This window comes from Etheostoma cragini, chromosome 2, assembly GCF_013103735.1.
Source record: "Etheostoma cragini isolate CJK2018 chromosome 2, CSU_Ecrag_1.0, whole genome shotgun sequence".
Classification (NCBI taxonomy): domain Eukaryota; kingdom Metazoa; phylum Chordata; class Actinopteri; order Perciformes; family Percidae; genus Etheostoma; species Etheostoma cragini.
In genome coordinates this window covers 8,824,490-8,851,062 of record NC_048408.1, presented here as the reverse complement: position 1 = coordinate 8,851,062, position 26,573 = coordinate 8,824,490, and the positions used below count along the sequence as shown (strand labels likewise).

Sequence of the window (26,573 nt, the reverse complement as noted above, 5' to 3'; positions counted from 1 at the left end):
GCCAAAGGGACGCAGAGTCGGCTAATTTCCTCCTGAACAGGTAAGCATTAGCTTTAGGCTAATTCATCACGGCTAAAGGGACGGGCATTTTATGTAATTTTAACATTTGTGTACTCATATTGAATTTTATAGCTAGCTAGCTAGAGTACCAAAGTTGATTGCTCGCAAAACAGTCAATAAAGCGGTCCTAACTGGTCCTGGCTAACGCTGGCGTGCTAACCCTGCTAACTGCTAGCTAACATTACTGGAGGAACAGGCAAGCGGGCCACGACTGCTGACATTCAGCGGCCGTAGCCGACAATGGGGACTTACTTTAAGCCAAGAGAGGGGGGGGCTGTAAATTGGGACCGTGATTTTGCATTATGTTCAGCAATTGTTGCCTTAATTCTATGCCAATAAAGTGTGTTCAGTCCAGTGGAGAGGACGGCAAAGTAGCAGTATTTGTTGCGGTTCTCACAGTAATTCTAAGCCAAGAAAGTGTGACTGTCCGTCGGGTGGAAAGGACAGCGAGGTTGTTGTGTTTTTAGCGGTTCCTCCCTTGATTCTAAGGCGAAAAAGTGCGGTATAACGTTAGCTACTCTGCTGTGCGGTGAAGTATGTCTGACTATGTGAGACAAATGTCTACCAACATTGTCGTGGATGCTGTGGTCTTAGCCTGGAAACCTCCGTGAACTTCAAGTCCGGGGAAGAGAAGGCGGGAAAGATGACTCTCTCCAGTATTTTGAATTTGTACTGCAGTAACCATTTTTACCCTAGCTGTCAGTATTACATATTACACCTTTAATTATTGCAGATATCTGTAATTAAATTCTTTCTAGTCAAATAGAACATTTCAGATATCCACAACACCAAGACGTCATTCTTTCTGTCCAGAATAAACTTGTACATATCTGCAATAGAATTCTTACTATGGGAAGAACTCCAATTCCAGAAATCCACAAGCTAATTGTAACAAGTCATGATTTTAATTTTAGATATCATGGATGACAATTACATTGCTTCTAGTCATAATTGAATTAGATATCTAAAATTTAATTTTGACTAGTCTTAATGCTAATTGTGGATATGTGTAATTAATTACGTTTGTTCTTGTCACAATCAACTAAAAGTATATTTTTATACATTCAAAATTACATTATGGATATGTGGAATGCTTTTTAAAGTTCAAAGCAGCGCCAACCCGTGATAAGGAGGAATAATTGTATGCATCCACATCTATCCATTCTCATGCATTTGGCTTGTCCATACTTTAGCTGACACAGCGCTGTGCAGATAGGTCTGGCAATGCGAGCCTAGCTTGGCCGTAATTGTATGGTTAATTTGTGAGAAACGAAAACAAAATAAAATACTTTTAAAGCTAACTATAAGCATAATGTAATTTACAATCATAAATAAGTTTTCTTACCAGAGCATCATTCTACTCTACTGAGTGCAATCAAAGATTTGTTGATTTCCGATATGACATGCGATATAATTCAGCAAAGCCATAGGTTTCTTAGTTTATACAACAAATAACAACAAAACAACATCATTTCAGTAGAAGAACGGGAGGCTGTAACCATGATAACAGCAAATGAAGGTGGACAAGTTGAGTTTAAAAGATATTTTTATAGGTTCAATCATAGACTGTATGTATATTAACGGTCATTGGGTTCAATAATAGGTTTGAGTCAGTCTTTAACACTTGTTGCATGTTACATCCCCACTCTAGCACTCTCTAGAGTCATTGTGCTCCCACACGGTGTGTTCAATCTTCTCAGCAGTGGCATTTACACATATAATGCCCTTTGAAGAAAATATGCATATCTAACTGCACACTGTAACATATATATAAAATCTAAGAATTCCAGTTCTAAAATGAATCCAGCACCGTCTTTTGTTTCTTTCTAAAGGTCCATTGACAAGATAAGAAACATATTTTCTTCTTCTCCTGTTAAAGATTTTAACACTCAACAAGTGTTTTTAGACTGCCACTTTGATTATACCAAGCAGTTAACAATGTGAACAATTAAAATGTCCTCTTTAATCCACATTAAATATTTAACATACAGTGTACTTTCTATACAGGAGAGGAGGTATTTTCAATTTCCTCATGGGAGTCATCCCAAAAGTATCAACGAAAAGAAGTCTAAGTCTAAGTCTATTGATGTGTAAATACTCTACAGACCATTTGAGAATTAGGTCCCAGTGGCTCTTCTGATGGTAGTCAACCATTAGAAACTCTGCACTGCTATTTCAGTATGTTAGCTCTGAGGGCAGAGACGTACCAGTGTAAATGTGGCCATGCCTTATGCATCTTCTCTTTCCTGCAGGTGTTACAAAAAAGATGTGAAGAGAATGAACAAATAGAATATAACATAAGAATAATAATAACATAACTCATGTTAGAGTCATATATATTTTTATTCGTTGTTTCAACATGAACAACAACTGTCTCATACTTGTTACCAGCAGGTACAATTCTTGTCAAATCCTTATTGTTTGACGCAGTGATTACAGTACCTAGATGAAAATTGAACATACAGTAACATGTGTAAAGGCCTTGCAAAACGTGCATGGCGTTGTCTAAGAAGCGTACATTTTTAACAAGATTAAAAAGGATTGCAATACATAGTCTGTATTATGTCCACTTATGTCACTAGATATAGACTATCCTGACAACTGAGCGGTGAATAACCACAGCGTTGTTGATTTTTTAGTTTTTCTATTTATCGAACACTTGACATGTCAAACAGGCAAACTCCTGCTGGTCTACACAGAAAAATATCAATAACTAATCACACTATCATCTTACGTGCACATAAAATATGCATATATATATATATATTATGAAATATATGAGTTAGCGTAGCATCAGGAGCTAAAACTAAGTCACAAAAATCACAATCAGTGTATTTGGAACTGTGCAAAACATGATTGAGTTAGTGTGAGTGTAGTTTTGTGTTCTCTGAGTTTTATCTCATGTAAGAATCAGCATTTAGCGGATCATGAATAATTACCATTGTATGAAAAGTATGACTTCTAGGTAGAAAGAGCACAACTGAATCTTTCTTTAAAGCTAATTCAAATGTTAACAACTACAGAACGTGTGGTATAATTGTTTTTTTTTTTTCACGAGTCCTGTCAAAGCAAAATGTTTGTTTCCCTCTTTGCGGGAGCCTTTATTCATTAAGAGTATTCAACTCTACTGCTTTGAAGTTTGACTTTCATGTAGAGTGATCAGGATAAAAGTGTGTTCAAGGAGGCACAGTATGCCGGGTCACCTGGAAAATCTCAAAGCTATTCAACCAGTCCAACTGAATCCCCTTTGATTTAGACCCAAAGCTCTTTCAGCTAGTGTCCAGCAGAGGGACAGCCAAACCACTCAGACTCAGACACAGTGACATACCCACCAGCCAGGTCACCAATTTAACAGACACATGAAGCATAATGGAATGCTGAGCAGCACAAGATGTAGTAACCAGATTTCAGTACTAATTCTATGGTTACATTAAAACTTCAACACATTCTTTCCTCTATTAAGCCTTTTAATAGCTTAATCTCTTAAACTGCTGTCCACGTTTACGCTTAGCCACCATTGCTGACCATGCTGGCCAGAGAATCTGCGTCTCCCTGGGGATCCAGGCCCAGCTTCTGGAGGTCAAGGCCCATGGCTACCAGCATCTGGAGCAGCGTGAGCTCCTGCTGAGTGGCCTGGTCCACCAAGGCTGGGCAGGTGGGGTTGCACTGGGGCCACTGGCAAGTGTCCACCAGGTGGAAAGGACAGCCTTTAGCAGGGGTTCTGTTGTTGCGTGTTGCTTCCAGACTCCTGTCCCAGCAGTGCAGGGCCCGTGGCAGAGACGTGCCTTTAACTTGGAAACTCATCCAGTTGCTAGAAGAACAACAACAAGACAGGGAACATAGGGATCAGATATACAAAGGGAAAGGTATGGAAAGAAAGAAAAGGGAAGGAAAGGGAAGGATTGGGAGAAAGCAAAGGAATTGGTTGCTGAACTGTCATCAGCGATGTTTTTGCCTGATGACAAGGTTTGTGTTAATTTCCTTTGGCTACTTTTGGCTCATTATCTTGGGACAGCAAGTTTGTTACATCACAGAAAAGCAACTGGAAAATTACCTACAATGACCTTGGACCTTCAGCTCCTCTCATAAAGAGTCATCACCATCGTTAAACACACCTAACTTAGCTTGACTCTGTAAACCGATCTAAGACTGCACTGACCCATCAATGCCCATCTGTGCAGCAAAATAATGAGTGTGTTCAAGGGGTACCGAGGGGTTAGGGAAAGTGTGAAATGGCATTTGGTGACATGAAGAATGTAGGGTGATGAATGAGCGAACAAAATAAGCAGCATGAGCTCACTAGGTAGAGCTGACTAAGGATAGAGGCAAAAACAGAATGTGGGACAGAAGGCGTGAAAGTGCATTACCATCACAGGAGTCAAACGTCCATTATTACCTTTTAGTAATCACTGTGTGGGAAAGGCAGGACGGAGCAAACACAGCCCTGAAAAACACACACAAAACAATGCGGCCATCTCTACACGTTAGCCCAACTGGTGCGTATAAGATCTAGTTATCACTTTATTTTTTCTTTTCCAAATCCGTTTTTGGGAACTCACGTGACATCTGTCAGGGAGTTCTTGAGCTCCCTGCCCAGGTTCTGTATGTACTGCCACTGCTCCTCGGACAGACTCTGTCCTCCCATGTAGATGTTCTCCACTCTCAGCTGCTCCTCATCAAACAGCCACTGCACGACAAACAGAGGGGCTACAGGGGAAAACAAAGAGCTTAGTATTAAAGATGATCTAATCCATATTTAGATTTTAAAAATGGGGCATATGTCATATATGTGCAATGTAATACATTATGCTCATAGGGATAAAAGTACAGAGAATTGTCAACTGACTGAAGTACCCCTCAGCTCTACAGAGATTTGTAGCTCTTTTCTGCTCACTGTTTAAGTTTTAGTATGCACAGATTTATTGTTTTGGTTCAGTCTCAGGGCTCTCATCAGCTGGAAAAGGCAGCGAGCAGCTGTTTTTAGCGTCTAAGCTCTGATAAACACGTTGTACACTACCTGCTCAGCACCAAGCTGCTGACAGGCTGAGTTAGAGTCCAGTTGGTGTTCACCCCTGAAGCACAAATGAAGCATTTAGCAGCTAAGATACAGATATTTTTCTCAATAGTTGGTGGAGAACAAAACCGAGTTAAAACGCGAGGGACTTATAGACTTGCATCAAGTGGCCGGAAGCATGTCCCCAAATGAACGATGATGTTGCTCTGTGTCTGCTGTTGCTAGCAAGTTTGCCAAATCAGTTTTATAAGTTGATAACACAGTGTGTCTGTGTTTACACCTTGTGGCATTGCCCCCAAGCGGCCAAACAATATATAATTTTGTCTTTAGAAAATAGAACAAATCCCCAGGTTGAATCTGTGTTGCTGTCTCTATAGTGTCTTTTCTGATAGTAGCACTCGCCAAAATCAGACATAGTCAAATCCCCCACATGAGGGCTTTAAACTTAGATGTTGTAGTTTTTTACAACTATTGTTGTAGTTGTCAGATTTAGAAATTATTAGATGCTCAGGAATTGATGCAAAAAATTATTTCAACTATGTTTTTATAATTATTTTCTTTGTGGTTTTTTGATTCAATAGCAGTAAAAGCATTAAAATCAACAACATTCGGCATCACCATTTTTACAGAATCTGTTCACTTTTCAGCTTCTGAGTATGTTAAACTCTTTAAATCTCTCATATTTCAGTGCACATAAATTATAAACAGCTTAACGAGATAGTTATATATATATATATATATATATATATATATATATATATATATATATATATATAATATTTTCCCTGCTTTTTCCTTGCTGTCAGACATTACATTTAGTCAACTGTAAAACGTCCATATTCCTGTGAGTAATACACTGATTGTGGATAAGTACCTCATACAACCCTACATTAAAATACCCAAATCATCCCTTTATGTCAAATATAAAGCATACTAAGCCAATATCATGATAAATATATGAAGCACCTGCCAGCACTCACAGGTCAAGGTAGAGTACAGTTTGTGACCAAAGAAGCATTGCCATTCCTCTCCTCTCTTATAGAGCTGCCGACATCTATCAGGCACAACACCATTCCAGAGCCTGAGAAAACAACACACACTGTCAATACACACATCTATATCTATATAAATACAGCCAAATATATATCAACAGAAATACAATATACACATGCAGCAATGTAAAATGGAAAAAGAGAGACAATTCCAAATTCTGCATCAGACCTATGAAAAGTGTTTTGTCACATAAAATCTATACAGACTGACTGTGGAATGCCTGAATTTACCTGAGTCCTATCTTAATAGCATCTTCAGGTGAGCAGGAAATGGTCTCGGGGCAGTTAGGTGATCTCTGCTGTTTACTCTCTAGAAACCACCCAGAGTCCACGAGGCCTCGAACCTGAGCCTCTGCACCGAGTTGCTCCAGCTGACTGGCCACCCTCTCAATGTTTAGCAGAACACCTGTTCCACCAGCACTGCAGGAGCCAAGAAAATCAATAAATAGTTTGGCACCGAGAGTCATTTTGGTTAGGGGTATCAAAATGACAGCATGCCAGCTATTCACATTAAGACAGTGGAGCCTTTTTTAGGGCTTGGGGGAGTCCCACCAACTATGTTGCTAACCTGGGAGGAATGTCCACAATTACAGGGCAAGGACCTTTAATAGACATTATGTCACTTTTCACAGTTGACTGTAATCATCTTTATTGTGATTAGAGGATGCACCCAAAATAATGCTTTTCTTGTTGAATGTTTGGCACGGAGATGGTCTAGATGGTACAGAAGATGCAGGCTTGTGTCCAAAATGTGCCGTCAGCATCAGAGCGCAAGCGATAAAACAAACTCACCTCGTGCCGGACAGCATGACAACTTTAGCCAGCTTGATTCCTTTGGGGATGAGGTCTTTGATGACCTCGCGGATGATCAGCGATCCCATGAAGGTGTACTCAGCTGATAACAAATACACATGTCAAATGATGTAGAGCACTAAACAGAAAGTTAGATCAATCATGTTTTCACAAATGTGTCATTGTTACGAGGGACCTTAATTGAAAAGATCTCAAAGGATGTGAAGAAACTTACTTGCATTTGTATTTCTATCCCTCTCTTTTTCTCTGCCTTGTCGTGGCCTTGGAGGAGGGGTCGGGGTAGGCCCAGTGCCACTCCACACATCACTGGAACAGTATGGGATGAATCTGCAATAAGGGATACATTCCCATTTTTTAGACTAAAGCTTAAAGCCATAAAAACAACTCCCCCTCATCTTCATGAAAGTCAACTCTTCTGTCATAAATCACAAATTAGTAGACCTGTATTAGCCATTATAAGCTACTGGTCTTACTAAAACAAGTGAGGCAGAAGCTGCAAAGTGTAGCGAATTGAGCAAGGTTGCATTTACTTGCTTATGATTTTTTTAACAGGAAGATTGTGGTCAAAATTTTCTTTCTTGCAACTTTACTGTTCTTGATCACTCTCACCATTCTCACAGAGCTCTTCCAGACACAGCAGGAAAAAAGAGCTTTACAAACCCATTCTGCACTAAAAAAATCCAATTAATGCAGCTTTAAGTAAAACAAAAATTCAAAACAACAAGATGCACAAACAAAACTGTGTTCTTGCTGTTTTAAGGTTTAAGTAGTGTATAGAACTTAATATTGTCCAATGAGGAGGGGAAGAAGTCCCCGTTTCACACACGTTTACAAATTTGGATTGTCTGCATGTGACACCTCCAGGAGCCACAGTAAGACACACAGTGAGTACTTACACAATGTTTGCATTATACCAGTGTGGGTTTTCCTCCGCTTGAGAAGACAAAATTCCAGTTCCTGGTAAAAAACGCAACAATTTAGAGATCATATAGATGCCCTAATGTCTCATCAAAGATTACATAAAACAAGCAGCACTATGGGAACACTATCTGATGTGCATTTGAAAACCTGACCAACCTCTTTTTGTTTGGGGCCACCTCGATGAGCTCATTAGTCGGGGTATATTTTGGTACCTGGAATCACAGGTCTCTTTGCTGTGGCAGCACCAGCCACCTAAAAATAATAGAGACTAATATTAGACATTCACACCAGGCACAGCAAGGGAGACCCTTGTTACCCTATCATAGAGGCCCGCAAGGAATGGAGAGGGAAATGCACCTGTAGCCTGCTAACGAGACAGAGTTGGACAAAAAAAAGGAATGACTCCTCCTTTAACTTGCAAACTGTAAGTCCCTGATTTGTTGATCAGGGACTGACTCTCTCTCTCACACACACACACACACACACACACACACACTGGTCAATCCACGTATATTTCCCCCCGTCCTAAGTCTATCAAAGTGACAGATAGTGACAAGGAGAAAAACAGAAGATGACGGGACAAGATGACATCCCCATCAAAATTCCAACGGGGCCGTCACACCAAAACAAGCTGACCTTTGGGGACCAAGTTAAACAGTTTTTAAATACTCACCTTCCAGAAATAACTGCCATCGGCGGCTTCCTCTGAACTCCTTTAGGTAAAACCTGTAGAACCACAAATAAACAGGAATGAGGAAATGGGGAAGATAAAGCAGCCATGTATGGACACGCTGATGCTCTATGTAACTTCTAGAATCATTGCATTCACTGCATCCAGCAAAATGGACAGAAAATGCCCCCCTCCCCACCAAAAATAAATAAATAAACAAATACATTATTATTTCAAGTAATATTTCAGGAACAAAGTGAGAAAAAATGTCCAGATGGTCTCACCCAGCTGCTGTTCCATCATTACATGTCACTTGGGTGTTCTTGAGGAAGTGCAGCCTCATATCATCTGTGTGTTGCCCAGCGTTTCGAGCTCCTGCAGCACCCTCCTGTGCCGCTTCAGCTGTGCCTCCAGTGCCTCTCGTGCTTCCAATGCCTGTGGCGCTTCCAGTACTTCCAGTGTTTCCATGAGTCGGATCAACCACAGGGAGAGACTGGCCAACATCACCTCCTTGGTTTCCACCAGACTTCTTGGTGGACTTGCCACCAGCTTTAGTATTACGGTTGTTCTGACACCACATTCCCCCGAGCAAAAGCAAGAAAGCCACCTTGCCCAATATCTTCATCTCTGAGGAGAGATGAGAAAAACAGACACATGTAATGGATCAGTACTCACTCATAATCTAGCTATATACATCATGCAAAATAAGAAAAATCATTGGACCAAATCTTCATCATTTTCTAATCCAGTTGTTCATTACTTGCTGTCTTAATGAAATCCACCACTTTTTAACAGGGGAATTTACTTACTTCTTTAAGATGAATCAGCTTTGAAGATTTTTGCTGAGGCACCACAGGGGTCAGGCAGATAAGCGCAGGTGCTGCTGAGGAGAGAGTAAGAAGTTCAGATTGCAGGGACCAGGTGTGAAAGGAGGATGCTAGTCATGAGTAGGGATGAAGCCTTGACCACGTTTTGATGAAGCCTGCAAATCAGCGGTGAGCTTTATAGTGCCACCATATGGATCAGATTTCCTCCCATTTTCCCTCACAGCTCCAGCCAGGCCCTGAGATAAACTGCTGACGACACAGCGCGAGGGGAGGTACTGGACCGCCAGTGGCAAGGAGAAAAGATAACACACTCATCTCTTCAACATATTTCAAGTATTTGCACCCACCCACCACTTAGCTCTCTCCCATCTGACCATGGGTCAGAAACAAGCTCTCCTTCCCCCTATCGTCTCTCTTCTTCTCCGTCCCACCATCCACCGCTGATTGCCAGGGTTTTGATTTAAACATCTACATGGTCAGCAAAACTGCATAGCCCCTTTGCGCGGTATGTGACCCTGAGGTCATTGGAGCACACACCTCAAACACTTTCCAACATGGGAATGAAAAGGTTACCGCATGGTCAACAAGTTAGTGGACACTCTTAAGGCACAGGTGGTGGACACTTTAGTTAGTTGTGGCACCGAGTTAAAAACTCGTTTTAAAAGTGTCAATATTATAAGTGAAAAACTGACATTTGCCAAAAATAATGGTTTCCCTTTATGTGTTCATATGCTGGAGAACGATCATTACAAGTACAAGTACAGGAGTTTGATTAGGTTTCTCCCATTTAAGCCACAAAAAAATAAATAAAAAAATGGACATTAGCGTGGAAGTTTTGATTTATGAACAATTATTGGAGAAAAAAATAAGTCTTTGTATTCTTTGATCTTCTATAATAAATTATTATGATTGATAAAGAAGAAGAAGCAACTTTGAGATGAAATATAATAATTGTCTGTAATCCATTCTTATGCAGATTATACTATTTAACTCTGTCACTGAATCTGTTTAACAAGTTATTGAGAAAATACAGTTGTACTTACATAAGCCTTTTAATAAGCTTAAATGGGTTCAAAATTAAAATTAAATTAAAGATATGCTGTTTCTGAGATCCAGAGATAAAAATGACATTGAAAGGAGTATTGTTGAAGGAGATTATGAAGATGTGATAGATATGCTTCTACCTCCCTTAGATCCCGCTTACACTTCTCGGCCTAGGTTCAACACTGGGGATAAACAGAATCGCCAAACGGGGAATTGCATTAGAAAGGTAACCTAGTTCTTTAATAGTTCAGATAAGTTAGATACCAGTCAAGTTAAAGGAAGCCTAACCTGCAGGGCCCCTATTGACCCCACTGTACATGGCAGTTTCAGTATGTCCCCAGGCACTCAGAAACCAACCACCACTGTGGAGCAGAAGGGATTCATTAATTAGTCGGTTGACAGAAAATTAATTTGCTACAATTTTGTTCATTAAATATTTTTTTAAGCTACAAAGGAAAAAAAAATTACTGGTTCCAGCTTCTCAAGTGTGACTCTTTCCTGGTTTCCCCTAGTTTTCTGTGTACTAAATTCAACAACGTTGAGTTTTTGACAGTTGGTTAAACAATTTCAGTGTGTTAACTTGCGCTTCAGGGTATAAGGATGGGCCTCTTTTCACTATGTTCTGTCATTTCATAGACTAAACTATCAAGCAGTTATTAAAGCAAATATTTGTCAGACACAAATAACTATTGGTTAAAGCCTTTAGTTTTCCTATGATGGATCAATACTACCTTGGCCGCGATTTGATAAAACACTTTACAGCAAACAAAGGCAATACAAAATAAAACAATTAAAAAACTGGACCCTGACACAGGGTCCCTCTACAAGACAGGGCCACAAGACCCATCACTGTTGATATTCTACTTCAGTGGTGTGAATTTGTGAAAAATTTCCCATTTATTCTAATTGTGTAAATTATTTGTATTATACCTTTGGGTCATTTTGGGGCCACAAGCAGTTGCCTCGCCCAGGTTGGTAATAAAAACAGCCATCCTTTTGCTCCAAGGATGGCTGTAGGGGAGCGTAGCACGGACTGCTGCAGGATCATAAGGTCATAGGGTTTTGAAATCAAATATCAAATAATAATAGTGTTGAAGGTCAGAGGCTGCTGGGCGAAAAAGGACTGCAGAGTAGTAGGATAATTAAGAAGAAGACAGAAATCTATTTCAATCAAAGAAATAAACCTTTAGTTCACATCCTTCTTAGGAGACTGAACAAACTGACTACAGCACACACAGTCCACAATCAAACTTGAGATGTGACACAGATAAAGGGCCGTACAAGGATTTCAATTTTAAAGGCAATAATGACCTAACCATTTAAAGACTTCTAAACAAAGCAGACAGATTTATCAAGGTTTGTCTCATTGCATTGGCAGAAAGAAAAATGGTATTTCTGTCTCATTTTCAAGCATTTCATGCTATTTTAGCTACTTTCAACTATGGCCAGAAAGAAAACAAAGCTACTCAAAAATATGTCTGTGAGATTGTATGCACCTACGCACAATAAAAATGTACCCTAAGGACATAACTATACTGAATTTGATCTACCGAGCTGAACAATTCTTCATTCCTTTAGTTGTCTTGAAGCATGCACACCACCATCTGTCTTCCCAGAAATCGATGCAACAATCTGTTTAACAGATACCTCAAATAGCTGAAAAATGAAAGAAGTTGCTGTAAATCTATCAGCATTTCACTAGAATGTCACGAACAGAGAGATGGCATTGCTGCTATTTTGTTTTTCTTTGATATGGGATTGGACAGAATGATACGATTTTCACAGCAGGCTTCAGATCAATGGATTGAAGTGAATTTGTGTGCTGCAACTCCAGTGATTCAATTACCACAATCACGGGTCAAGCATTGTCCCTCTTAGCATCTTTAACAGTCTACTACATGTGTCTTTTTTCATAACCCATGAGGGGCTCATAAGACATGTTGAACTTCACCCTGACAGGGGCAACTGCTTGGCCCCTTTTGCAGCGTAGGAGGCTTTCTTTCTACCCTTGTGTTGTTATTTTTCACAGCCAAACTCCAAGGTTAGGACACCTAAAGCCCAGGTGGTCCGGGCACTTTGTCTGCTGAGCATGTGTGTCATCACCAGCCTCAAAAGCTAAGGTCCCGGCTGGGAGCTCGAATATTTGTCGGCTGATAGCTTCAAAGAACATTGAACCAGAGACAGCGGTCATGGGCTGGACTCATGCCCCACACCACAGCCGAGAAAAGTTGCAACTCATAGGCAACAACTCCAAAATTCAACAGTATGAACAACTTATTTAAATCATAGAGTGGTTCATTCAAAAGGCTCCTGTTTTAAGACCAATCACAACATACCACAATCACGCCTTGCAGCCTCCCCTGCCATGTTGCGTGTAATTTGACAATCTACAACAACATCACTCTGAATCTATGTTGTCACCAGCACTGGAGAGCATAGCTGGGAAAAGAGGCCCATGATTGATAGGAGACAAGAGTGGGATCTTTACAAACCACATGAAGATGAGCCTCAGGCGAGATATGAGACCTGGTTTGAGAGAACACTGCCAGAGCACTCCATTCAATCAGTGAGGACGACAGGCAGGGACTTAGCGGGATCGGTGTAAAGTGCTGGGCCACTGCAGGAGGCTAGCAGGTGGGGTGCGCTAAACTATCCATAAAACCAGGTGGGAAGAGGCTTTGCGTGGTAACCTTCTGCATACTGCCAATGCATCAGTGTGATAGATGGAGGAGGGGTCGATGGCAGGAATACAGAGTGTTGGATTCAGCAGGGGTGGGGTGGCGATGTCACAGAACAGGATAGCTGACAAGTAAATGTTTTGTGTGCTGCAAGAAGCTGCAGCTCACTCTCACCTCACAACCAAACTATGCGTTCTGTCCACCTGATTGGCGTGCCAGACGCACCTTCATCCAGGCAAATATGTTCCGCCTCAAGTATGAATGCCACAACCACAATCCTAAACAGTCAAAGATGTGTAAAGGACAAGTTGTGCCATTAGAGAACTAAGAGCATCATGCACAAATGTTAGTGTTTGCCTGAAGTGAAACACTTATCAGGTCATATCAGGTCATGCAACTTGCATATAGGCTGTTTTTCCCCTTTTGGCCATTAAATTATTACCTTCTCTCTTAGGGCTTTGTTTAATTCTCTTGCGTAAGTGGGCTACTGGTTCAGAAGGGGGGTGGAGTGGGTGCATACTGTGCTTGAGTGCACAGCTTGTCTTTGGGGCTCATGACACAGTGGAGCAGCAACGTGGCCTTGGAGTCATGCTGGATGAACCACCAGGCCTGTCAGTGCAATGATGGATACCAGTGGTGGGGTCACGTCATGCTAAGCTCGGGCACTCGGCATTAGGTCCTTGACATAAGTCTTTACACCTGATCAACAAAACGACTATCGCACAACACAGAGTGAAAACAGCTGTGGAGGTCTCATCTGATAAGAGAAGATACAGACAAATGTCACCTTGATGTTTGTCTTTTTGTCCATTTGATCATGGTTTTTATTACTTACACTTCAGTACACACATCAGTTATTTGTGAGAAATATTTAGGCCTGGAGGATTTCATATATCACTAAAGTGACAACTAAGTCAGTGTAATGTTTGCTGGAGCTCATGTGTAAAAACAGTAGGTCTTCCAAAACCGTAAGAAAACAAATACCTGAGGGTGAAGAAGAAGGGGGATTCACCTGGAAGACAACAAAAATGTCTAACTGGAGTGACAACCAGATTCTCAACTTCTGCTGGTAACGGCCAACAGAAGACATGAGTCTCGGTTGTTAATGACCAAATTACAAACTGGTTAAGTGGCCGTGGTGTAACTGGCGTCATGTCTTTCCTCCGGCATACAAGGCGCCATCCCTCATCTAATCCAAAAAGAGTATTTCCAGTAATTGAGAACATGTCTAAGACAAAGAATCTCCTGTTGTGTGCTAAATGGAAGAACAGGCAACTTCGGACAATGTCCGGACTTGATTTGTCAGACATTGTCTGGAGTTCATATGAGAAAACGGCTATGATGATGTTTAGCAAGTATAATGTTTACCATGTTCATCATCTTAGCTTAGCATGTTAGTAAGCTAATATTTGCTAATTAGAACTAAACAAAAAGTACAGCTGAGGCAGAAGAGTTATAAGTGTAGCAGGTATTTGTTCAAAAACCAAAGTAATAGACAAATAAAACTTTGACCTGATGGTAGCACAAATTAAAAAGAAATAATCTTTAAGATGTGTATTTAAATGTATATTATGTTATTATACATTGCAGGATGAGTTTACACAATAGTGGTTGAGCTGATGGCCCACTGAAAAAAGCAAAACAAATTCTGTTGCCACAATCCCGGTGAAATAAAATGCACAGTTAGTGACGTGTTTTCCATCACCCAGCAGTGGTTGCTCCACCAGAGAGAGTAGGTAGTGCAAATGTAGCATTTTTTTGTTTTAGTGGGGAAGAGTGTAGTGCACTGAAAACAGTTTTCATCACATCAGTTTATGATATGGTTTAATGCCTATGGAATGTGTATGAGGAAAAATGTACTTTTTACTCCCTTTTGGAGGGAAGCACTTTTTCTTTAAGAGAAGCAGAAGAGCATTGTGCACACGCACTATGAGACAGAAACATGCTTGTACGGAAACATGGCTATTTCTTCCATTAAACGCTGCAGAATGAAGATGGACGTGTTCCTGGCAGTTCATTCTGAGGGTGCAACACTAACGCAACAGACTCGCTCTTTAACTCACTTGTGTGTGGAGTGGTGTACTGTTTTTTCCGGTATCTCATTTATGCAAAATTTGCTGCCAAAGAGAACGAAACAGAGGTCTTTGAGATTTTAACTTGAATGGATCACCAGAGTCATAAGAATTCGTATTCTGGGAATCATAAATGTCATACAACATGTTGTGCCAATGCATCCAGTAGATTTTCAGATATTTCACTTGATGAGTGAAAACATTGACCTGCTGGTGGTGCTAGAAGGAAAATGAGAAGGATCACCAATCAGGATGCATCCTCTGGGGACCATAAATCTCTGCTCAAGATTTAACGCACAACAAGATTTGTTACATGCATATGCAGAAAAACATCTACATTTGAGTTGTAACCTCGCTGAAAAGATCCACTTAAAACATATACATTATGATGAAAGTTCCTTTATTATTATCTTTTGCATGCTTGTTTGCCAAAATGTGTTCATCTGAAAAGTGCGCAACATAGCTTCTGATCATGATATTAATTTTTGGAAATTTCGTACCGATGAACTTTCCTCCAGGACTGACCTTGGTGTGCTTTTTCTTTCTCCAAAGCGATTGGTAGATGGCACTGTGTGGCAGGCCGTAAATCAAAGATTCCAGCTGAAGTGATGTCAGCCCTTTGCATCAAGTGTTGTGAAGACATGTGGACACGTGGTCACAGTCACCCAAAATATTTATCATGGGTTTAAGTAGTCACATGCACGTGGACATGCACACATGCATCTTTCAACAGAACAATTTAACATACGGTATGATTTTACAAGCAAGAAACAGAAAAAAATGGCATAAAACCATGAACCCATTATCAACTGTTACACAGTAATCTAAAGCATACACTGGCATCACTCTGCAGATATTTATATGTATAGACATACCACAGAACAGTAAAAATGTTTACTATTTATAGAGTTGCCTGTCTGAGGGTGGCTGTTTTTCAGCCCATGCTGCTCTATGTGAATAGTTGACCTGGATAACCAAAAGTATGTGAAAAGCTCGGCTGAGTCCGTTCGAAAAAATAGCCTCTTACTTCTGGGAACTCCTTGTTAAAGGATCAAGGCAACGCATACTCTTAAGTATGCATATGATTTATGCATCCAATTTATGGTGACATCTGTGTTAGCTTTATCACCCCAGGCCGTCAACTGGGCTGGGCTCATCAGATAAAACCTAATATCATGATGCCCGTGCTTAGTCATATCATGTCAGGATTCAAAGTTAGTCTCTCCCAAGGTTGACAGACTTTGCAGCATAATGGGCTTAAAGTAATGAAATCCCTGGGAGATCACACAGAGAAAGAAATGTGGACACTTATTAGTATAGTTATATACTAGATATTGTATATACTGTATATATACTGTGTAAGTAGATGTAGTATCAATACCAAAAAGCAATAGTAGACATCTTGGAACATCTGTGCTTGTTTTCTCATCTAACTCTCAGCAAGAAAGCAAATAGGTGTCATTCCCAAAATGTCAAACCCATGGCAAAGGAATGACAGTAGAATCAACACAGCAGGATGGTCAGAGCGGCGGCCATTTTTTTGTGTACCATTGCCATCGTAAAGAACTGTGACCGTAGTGGTGGGCTACCACCGCATAAATAGAATAAATAAATCATGGAGAGGTGTGTTTTGTGAACCATAGAGAGGTGAAGTCCCTCCCCTTCTAGTGGATCACCATTTTTAGTTCACAAAAAAATATGTACGGTAGGGAATAGCAAGAGACCATTTGTTTTTTGATCCCGTTTGGATTGTGCCATGAACTACCCATAAAATGTTTGTCAGTTTAAAAGATGTTTTTTGCAATTCATGAATGTTGCAGTTTGACGTAAAAGTATAAGAGTGAGAAATTATCTAATTAGAAAGACTTTATTTTAAATTGACAAACAATTCATGGCCCAATTCAAACAGCATCAAAATGTGTTTTGTCTCTTACCATTGACTACGTACATATTTTTTCCAGAAAAAGGTCCCATGGTGGACACCAAAAGGGGCGGGACCAACCCGCTTTAAAACTGTTGCCTTTCTACTAGAGAGGAATTGAGGATTACTGTATTTAATTGCTTCACTTTTCTATTGGTAAGTCAAGAAAAGTGAGTTGAAACATTTTACGTGTGTGGTCACTACAATCAACGCTTAATCAAATGACAACGGCAAACAATTCAATGTCCATTCTACCTCTCATTCAATTTCTTTGGTCGAACTATTTATTTAAATCCTGCCAGACCGGGCCACGGGTTTACACATTTTACATTATGGTTGAGAAAGCTGTTTACCTTGTAGAGGACACTCTGGCTGGAATAACTTTAAATAGAAATATAAGCACTCACTTTTAAATACACAAAGATCGCTACAACATGTCCTCAAGGAGAAAGGGAACACTACTGTGTCTTGTGTCACTGGGCCGTCACCGTTTCCCTGCGTGCTGTTTTTTTCTTCCATCTCATCAATGAACAGGAGATATTTAATAGGTGATTATTCTGTATATTCCAGCTTTGTGTATTTACAATCTCAATACTGTTTGACGGTGATTCTAAAGTGAAACAATTCCTTCTATTTCCCCTGAGGCTACTAAATGCTACAGACGGACCCTATGCTATCTATTAGTTACCATAAGCCCCAGAAAGGCCTGCTGACTGACAGTCTGCATTAACCCAAGCCAAGAAGCAATACAATCTGTATCCGAAAGCTTTTATACCTCTAAGGATTTCTATTATTCGTGCTGCTCAAAATTTACAACCGCAATTATTCACGGATAGCAAGACAGTCCCAGTTTAGTTTAGTTTTATTGCCCTTTTCAAATTCTTGTTGCCAATTTCATTGCAGTGTTTCAGCAGATTCCTTTGAGTGATTCTGAGAAAAGAACCTAAACAGGTCACATGAACTCCTGATGGCCATAGACGGACGCAGAAAGTTAGTTTTTGATTTAGGGAAATTAAAAGCGATATAACAAGTATAACGTCTATAGTTTAAAAAAAAAAGGCAGCTAATGTAGATGTAGAGTTGATGGTTTGTGGTTATTAACACCTGCATGTTGACTGAGTCATCACTCCTGTTTTTATTGACCGATAATTTCGTCACCCAAAATGGTGCTACAGATGGAGCTGTACTTTTGATGCTTTATTTAAACAGTTGCACCTTGCTATTAAACTGTCAGCACTATTAATCTAGGGCAGAGAGAATGTGTGATGCTCTACCTTTGATTTTCAGAGCTGCCCACTGTCTCATATTGCTTATGCAAAGTGGGGTGACCTCTTCTGACTTTTGAAGTGACATTTGTGCCTTTTTGTTGTTGTCATCAAAACAAGAACATCCTATACTCTTTTATTTAGTGCAGGTAATAGTGTGAAAGCTTTTATAGCTTAGAAAATATAGAAACAATCGCTGCAACACACAGGGACCATAACAGGGACTCCAATTACCAATGAATTAATAGAACAGAGAAATGATAAGTACAATTAAAATTGGTTAAGGAATTACTAGATGCCTTTATACAGTTGAACTGACCTATTTTGATGAGCTGATCACCATTTTATGGTGTGCAGAAATGCTAAGAAGAGAAGCCTCTGATCACTCAACTTAACTGGCAATACACAACATCTTATTTCAGGTTTGCACCAAACAATCATCTCATAATGTACACCATTGTAACAAACATGGCAGGTTTGGGGTTGTTTAACTTCCGCTTTTACTTGGGCTGATAAACGTAGTAAAAGCTAGCAGGAAAAACCTATTTTTAAGGAATGGAGGCCATACAGCATATTAACCCTTGAGGTTAATGTGCCGTATGGCCTCCATTAGGTCTGTTATGCAAACCCGCCCCAGTTAAAATAACTCCTCTGACTTCATGCTGGGCAAAATAGATCAGAGCCTGTGAACCTGGGTAACATCTTACCTCCGTGAAACACTTCTAGTACAGACACTGATATTCAGACATGTGGTGAATTAAAGGAAAAGACCTTAAATATATCTGTTGATCTAATGAACATTTTATTTATCAGTAAGTATTGGACGAACTGAAATGTTGATCTGGTCATGATGTTATTTGAAAGGTCAGGAGTTCACCAATCAGTACAATCCGTCCAATAGCTGTTGAGATATTTCACTTAAAACCAAAAATTGCTCACCCGGTAGACTGTGTGCTTCATAGAGTCCTTGGTGGCCCAAGTTTGTTTGCTATCTGCCATCTTCCCCCTCTCTTCCCCCTTTTCTGTCATTCTCCAGCTGCTCTATCAAATAATAAAGGTTCCTTAAATAATCTTAAAATACATAAATGTGAACCTCATTATGGCGCTAGAGCAAAACTCATCAGGATCAACAAAGTCATCAGGATTCATCCTCTGGGGATCATAAACAAAATTGCATGACAATCCATCCAATGGTTGTTGAGATATCAAATTTCATTCTGTTTTCGGTTTTCAATGACCGGCCGACCATTTGGCCGATGCTGCCCTCCCTAGAGCTAAGCCGCTAGTATGGCTAAAACCTAAACAATTAATCGACTATTTATTCTATTTATTAGAATAGTTGCAGACTGATTTTCTGTCGAGAGGCTGATTAATCGACTTATTGTTTCAGCTGTAACATTGATGAGTATGAAAAGTATGTGAATCATGGGCTATGGCCTTTGCAGCCCGTATTGAATACATTGAACCTACATGTCAGACAGAGCTCTTCACTATCATCAAATGTTTTGGACAAAGTGTGTTTTCATCCCTCCAGATTTCCACAGCCTTGTAGATTGAGGCTTATCTTGCGTCCCAACCAATTGATTCATTATGTTGGTTTTTCATTAATTTGTTACCCGTCTGTGTTTATATATATATTGTATAGCATGACGTTTTCAATTTAACCATCCTTACTGCCTGCCAGAGCAAAGAGTCAAATTACCAGCAAAAGCTTTCATTTGAGTATTATCATCCACGTAAATCATTGCATCATCTTGTCCCCAGTGCATAAAAAAGACCAAACCATGAGTAACAAGGCTTTGGGTCAGAACCCAATGCACAAACTGATTTTGACTAGAAAGCGAATGAACTCTTTAATCGACCTGCTAGTGGCCTACTAGATTAGGGGGTCATGGACAAGTCCCTTGTTAAATTCCTCTTTCTCAGTGATCTAATGCCCCCACAGCAGCTGTGTGAGGGCGCTTAGCAGTTAGGCCAGGATGACAAGTCATTGCTCAGCTTGATATATGAACCATTACATGAGAAACATGATAGTTTGTTGAAGGGTATGATGGCTATGTATGCTTGTAACAATAAGTCCTCATTACAAGTATTTTAGGTATTTATGTTTTGGTGAACGGCAAGCGTAAGATCTTTGTCTTTTGTCCATTGCAGCACTGGCAGATACAAGAATATCTTAAGGAAGAAACCGAGCATTAATACGATCTTATATTAGCTTCTTTGAGTATTTCTTCTGTAACCTCCCATAAAAAAAATTAATTAGATCGTCAAGGTGATCTTTATTCCCCTAATTTTCAACATTACTTATCAGGCAGGCGTAGCATTGCGACAGGATTTATGCACAACAGTGTAAAGGTGCCAATTAATTCAGAAAGGGTTACCCATAGAAATGTGTTTTCTGTACAATTACCCCTACCCACCTAAACAGTCCATGTACTATACACTGTACAAAGCAGTACAATTGTTGTTCAAGTAGGCAACTGTGAATGTTTGTACACAATACTTTTAAGTTAGCAATTGCACAAGAAAGCAGAATTCAAACTGACATACAAATTCAATCCATTTATACAAGCTGAGACAACACACCAAACAAACTTTGGTGACATTTTTCACTTATTCCACATACAATATTAGACACGTTGAGAAACATATATTGCAGCTTTGCAGCCAAGCTGTATTGCATTTTTTATTAGCCAGTATCCAGGTATCTAAAACAAAAACACAGATCAAACGTTCTTAGATTGCAGTGCATTAAATGGCATTCATTAAAAACTGCAAAGACAGCTAAATACTAGTATATGACTCCCGATATGTATGTGTTTCGAACTTACTTTAGTCTACTTCCACACAACATGGCGTCATTTCATCAACGTTTTGTGAAATCACAGTATTTATGTATTTATTGAAGTAAAAGAGAAATGAAATATACTTACTTTTTCAGCATCGTGCTCCAATCCTGTGTCATGATGTTCCAGCTCATCATCTCGGAATTCCTTTATAATCTATTAAAATACACCCCAAGATCACTCATTAAGTAATTACACTTATTCAAATGTCTCTGCTTTAACTAGACTACCGTGCCAAGTTATTCTAACAGGCTTATGTTCGTTAAACCACTGGTTAAACTGAAGCTATTTTTCCTAGTTTCATTCACAACATCACCTTCACTCAACCTTTTAGCCCAGCAAGAAATGTCAATGGCCACCTGGCGATGTAAGTGAAGGCAAACACACTAAAGACAAAATGTCAGAAATCCTACTGTTTAACCTGGGAGACACTAGTTCTACTAAAACCTGAACCAGCTCCATGAAGATATGCACCGTACCTTTTAACTCCTTCTTTAAAGGCGACAGCTTGTGCTAGCCAGTGTGCACGAGTGGCAATAATCAAATCTAAATATGGTGCATGCTTCTTTATGGATATAACCTCATTGTTCTGACTTGCAAACACAGCCATCTGGAATTTATCTGGAGAAAGCTGCCAGCCTTTAGGACAGGTCATCCCTTTCTTACAATCTCAATAATCACTTAGCCATACTTTGACTATCACGACTTAATTTCAGAACTTCTTCCTCTGTTTCGTTATTTTATTCTTGATCCCCTGTATGTAGTATGTTTGGCATTTATGCTTTAATTTGTTCAGATGCTTCATTGTTTCTGTGTAATATTTAACCAAGAGTAAAACAATTCCACAGTAGCATTCCTTCACATCCTTAATGAACCATCACAAAAAGGCCTTTGCCAATGGCAGTGGCAGAGTTCCAGGGACTCACTTGTAACAGTTCGGTATATCTCTCGGGGTCCCTCTCCATCAGAGCTCTTATCTGGCTATTGTAGTGCTCTGAAATACTCTCCTCCACCGCCACAGTGCAGGCCATGGCCCCCTCTTTTCCCAGTAGTGCACTGGACGCACCTGGAGTCGATTTAAAAAAAAAAATACACATTTAGGATTTAATATTAAAGCAACAACTGACTACATATTGCCTAACAACTACAGCAGATAATTGAAACAGTGTTCAAGCTCACCAACCTGAAATAACGGGTTTATACACTTGTAAATACTGTCAACATCAAGTTCTAATATGTGGGTGGACAAATGCAAGACAAAGGCAAAACTGTGTCAAAAATCCTTATTCTTTTTTGCTTTTGTTTTGTCAAAGTAAGTCATTTTATAGCTCTGCCTGTGCTTAAGAGCTGTACCAACCTAATAGAAAGCCAGCGATGTTCCAGAGGGGTAACAGCGCTGTGGGTCGAACTCTGTTCTCAGCCAGAATTTCATTAAATTTTGAAAGGTGGTGCTTTTCTTGATCCCACATTTCCTAAAGAGAAAAAAACATGAACATGGAGTGTCAAGAATTATGCAATTACTCTTATGCTGAACGCACAAATCTTTTTTTCTTCTTCTTTTTGTGGATCCCAAAAAAGCAGGCAAACAAGGTACAGTTTCTCTCTGTCCAACACTTATCATTTTGAATGAAACATTTGAGCCGCATTAGTAGGGCTGGGTATTGTTCAAAAATGTTCAATACTGGTACCAATACCAATACCGTGACTTCTGGTTCCTAAACAGTCATTTTTTTGTTCACAATTTCACAAAATAAAAAGAAATTACATTACACATTTTTAGCGCAAACCTTGTATTTATTTCTCAGCTACTACTATGTGAGCCCAGTTTCTGTGTGTAACGGAGTTTTTTCCGCCTGCCTATTGGCTCACTGGCAATGATAAGGTTTACTCCTTAGGTATTGAAATTAGATACTGAATAACAAGGCATTTTTCCATACTCGATACTTCAGAGGTAATTCGGTTGGTGCCTAAAAAGTATTGAATTCGATACCCAGCCCTACACTCTAGGCAAGATTTGTAAGTGAAAATACACTACAACTTTCCAGTTTCACACTATTTCTCAAAGCAAATTTTAGTCTCATAACTAAACATTTATCAGTGTTGAATCAAAGTTAATAGTGATTTTGATATTTGTACTGTCCTATAGTAAGCAGATACAAAGCATCCTAACCCAGTCACACTGGTAATATTGTAATGACACATGATTCTTGATATTGAATAATACTTAGACATTTGGAGCAATCAACATCAACGATGATGAATTTTGAAAATCAAGTAAACATTGTTGCCAGTGCAAACTTCTGTCCTACTTCAAAGCCCTGTGTTATACTCTGTCCATTTACCTGGATGAGGGGTCCAGTACTAGTTCGCCCCAACACTGCCATCTGGCCGGCGTAGATGCGGTTGGCCCCGTACTCGCCCGCGTGGTCCACACGCAGCATCCGGTCCAACATCTCCTTCTCCTCACTGTCGCATGGGGTCGGGACCACACTGTAGGCACGTGAGTTCAGCTGCGGGGGCACTATTATATACAGTTTATGGTTACAACACAATAACAACGACACAGGGGCCATGAAGGTATCATTTTGCTTTTCTTTTTAGGAACCCCATGGATTAACCCTTGTGTTGTCTTCCTGTCGACCATGCAACTTTTTGTTTTGTAGGTCAAAATTTTACATTTTGGTCCCGATGGTTTCGTCACTTTTTTTGACATTTAGTCACAATTTCTCAACTTGTTTTAAGCTTTTTTTCCAATTATTTATGTCACTTTTTCTAATGTTTTTGTCTGTACTTTTCAGCGCTTTGTTATGGAACATTTTTGTCACTCTTTACAACGTTCTTTATATAAATAAAATTAAAATGCTATAAATTGCTATAAAAAATAAAACACCCAAATTCAATGAAAGTAGTTAACTGATAATTTATTTTACCTGTGAGGAGAGTTGAACCATCCACGTTATTGTTTTTGACAATTTGGTTGAAAGAAACCCAAATTCCTGATGTAGAAACTTTTTCAAAAAAGGGTCAAATTTGACCTGAGGACATCAAGAAGGTTAAGTATGTCAAACATTTAGTTACAACCTTGCAACTTTGATGCCTTTTGCTAGAATTGTTATGAGAACTGGTTGCATGTCATATGGATGGGATGTACAACAGCAACAGCTGGTGATTTCCGTTTTTTGAAATGTTTAGGAAGTTATGTAACCCTTGTGTTGTCTTCCCGTTAAAATCAACACTCTTGTTGACGCTTTTTAATCAATGTTTTTAACTTTTTCTTATGTTTCTGTCCCTTTTTATTGTCCCCTTTTTAAACAGTTTGACGCTTTTTTGAATGTTTGTCACTTTTTCTGACGTTTAACACTACGTAACACTATTAACACACTTATTAACTTTAGTATTACAGTTCTTTTTGGAATTTATGGTCAATAACCCTCACTTTAAGGAAACTATACCTAATGTATAGACCAAAATTCAAGGAATGTATGTAGGTGGATAATCACAGACTGGAATATGTCAACATTTACACAATACTATTACAAAACCACTTCAATTTGTTTTTCAAATGCAATAAAATTGAATGAGACACCCCAAAAATGATGAAAGTAGAGATTTGTACTTGACAAAGACGGTTGTGTGGAATCAATCATGTTATTTAGGGGAATTAAAAAGAACATTGATATAGGAAAGTGGGTCATTTTGACCCGAGGACAACATGAGGGTTAAATACAACTTTCAGCTAACTTCCTAAAGCGTATTATGAAACAGAGTAACGCCCCTGTTACCCTGTGACCGTGTTGACTTATTACGCTACAATAATAACGGATAGCTAACCTTATTACGTTTGCTACATACAAAGCCCGACCAGTTTAGATTAGACAAGTGTTTTAGCATTTGCAACACTGTGGCTCATGAAAAAAACAACAGAACAAACGTTCAGCTTACTTCTGCATTTCAAACTCTGGCGAATCGTCGCTGGTGCGAGACTATTAGACCAGTTACACAAAGCTGAGTGCGCGGCTCTGTGCATGGTAGTCCCCTTATGATTGAACTACTTAGCCTACTTGTGTTATAGAAATTAAGCTAAAAGACGTTTTCAGAGTGCAAACATAGAGTGCAAACTGTCATTGAAAACAGAAGCTTGACGTGGCGCAGACTAATGACGTAATCGCGTTACGTCTATGCGTCTAGTTTGTTTGTTCTTGCTTGCGGGGCACACATGTCATTACTTAAGTCGAATGTAAAGATATAAACTTGTTTACTATTGTAAAAAATATATATACATAAATATTATTTACAAAGCTCAATTCTCTTAATCAACCCCGTATTTTCATTATTCCTAATTAAAATTGTACTTTGACACCTCTTAAACAGGTATAAGAAAGGCATTTCAATAAATAATATCTATACAAACTATTCATTAAAGGAACACCTGCTTTCCCACCTTAAAAAAAAAAGAGAAAAAAGATCTGTCACTTTATCATTTACTTTTTTCCCCCTCTTTATTTATTTAAAAAAAAAATCCTATGTAAACCTTATTTTTGTGTATATAATTCATGGTCATGCACTGAGATGACTGTAAATTTAGTTCTACATAAAAACGTTATTAAAATAAAGTATATTGCCATTTCTGGATTTTTTGTCTTGTTTTATTTTTAGACATCACATCCGTGAGCTGTCCGTATGGAGTGTTATGGATAAATAAATAAATATAATAGAATCCTTGATTGATCCCCGGAGGGAAAATGCAGGTATTGCAGCAGAACTAGACATACATACGATAACAGATAACTAGAGAAATAAAGATTAAATAGGAAAATAGAACATATAATAGATAACATAAAAGGTTTGAACAACTAGCATATGCGTTGAAGTATAAAGAAATTAACTATACAGTAGCAATTAAAAACAATAGTAAAAGGTGACAAGTCTTGTGCATTATCTATGCTCCTTCTAGTAAAATCACCACATTTGTTGTCATGCATTTGCTGGAAGTTGCTTTATTTTTTCACATTTTGTCAGCTTGTGCAGCTCCAGGGTTTGTCACTAGATGGCATTATGTGTCTTTAGTGCTCAGCCTGACTTGAGATATGCTCAAAGGCCCATGCAGTTCTTTGTGGGTGCAAAATGTATGCTTACGTTTGTTATTCAAGGTTAAGTTAAACTGAAACACTAAGTCACTAACATAAACTTTAAAAGGTATGGGCTCAGTTAGTAAAGTAAAATAGAAAATAGATTAATTTGACTGCTAGACTGCTACTGGGCTATAACACAACAGAAACAAATTTACACTTAGTAGGCAATTAAGATTTCACATAGTTGACATGTCCTTGACAGTGTTTTGACATTCAGACTGCTACGTATAGATCTTTGACTTGTGGGAGGAAACCAAG

At 39.2% G+C, this 26,573-nt stretch overlaps 2 protein-coding genes across 2 annotated transcripts; both read right to left on the bottom strand.

Moving 5' to 3' along the window:
• Positions 1-2,397: 2,397 nt before the first annotated feature.
• notum2 (notum pectinacetylesterase 2) lies at positions 2,398-10,007 on the bottom strand. Its single transcript, XM_034859411.1, has 12 exons — positions 9,340-10,007; positions 8,815-9,157; positions 8,534-8,586; positions 8,017-8,112; positions 7,836-7,896; positions 7,154-7,266; positions 6,919-7,021; positions 6,358-6,546; positions 6,055-6,155; positions 4,620-4,767; positions 4,457-4,504; positions 2,398-3,871 (listed from the first exon to the last, which is right to left on the bottom strand). The coding sequence occupies exons 2-12, from the start codon at positions 9,153-9,155 to the stop codon at positions 3,568-3,570; spliced, it is 1,557 nt and encodes a 518-aa protein (XP_034715302.1). The 5' UTR covers positions 9,156-9,157; positions 9,340-10,007; the 3' UTR covers positions 2,398-3,567.
• A 10,879-nt stretch (positions 10,008-20,886) lies between these two features.
• coq7 (coenzyme Q7 homolog, ubiquinone (yeast)) lies at positions 20,887-25,353 on the bottom strand. Its single transcript, XM_034900135.1, has 6 exons — positions 25,126-25,353; positions 23,526-23,704; positions 22,541-22,655; positions 22,110-22,249; positions 21,271-21,339; positions 20,887-21,045 (listed from the first exon to the last, which is right to left on the bottom strand). The coding sequence occupies exons 1-6, from the start codon at positions 25,208-25,210 to the stop codon at positions 20,968-20,970; spliced, it is 666 nt and encodes a 221-aa protein (XP_034756026.1). The 5' UTR covers positions 25,211-25,353; the 3' UTR covers positions 20,887-20,967.
• Between the last annotated feature and the right edge of the window lie 1,220 nt (positions 25,354-26,573).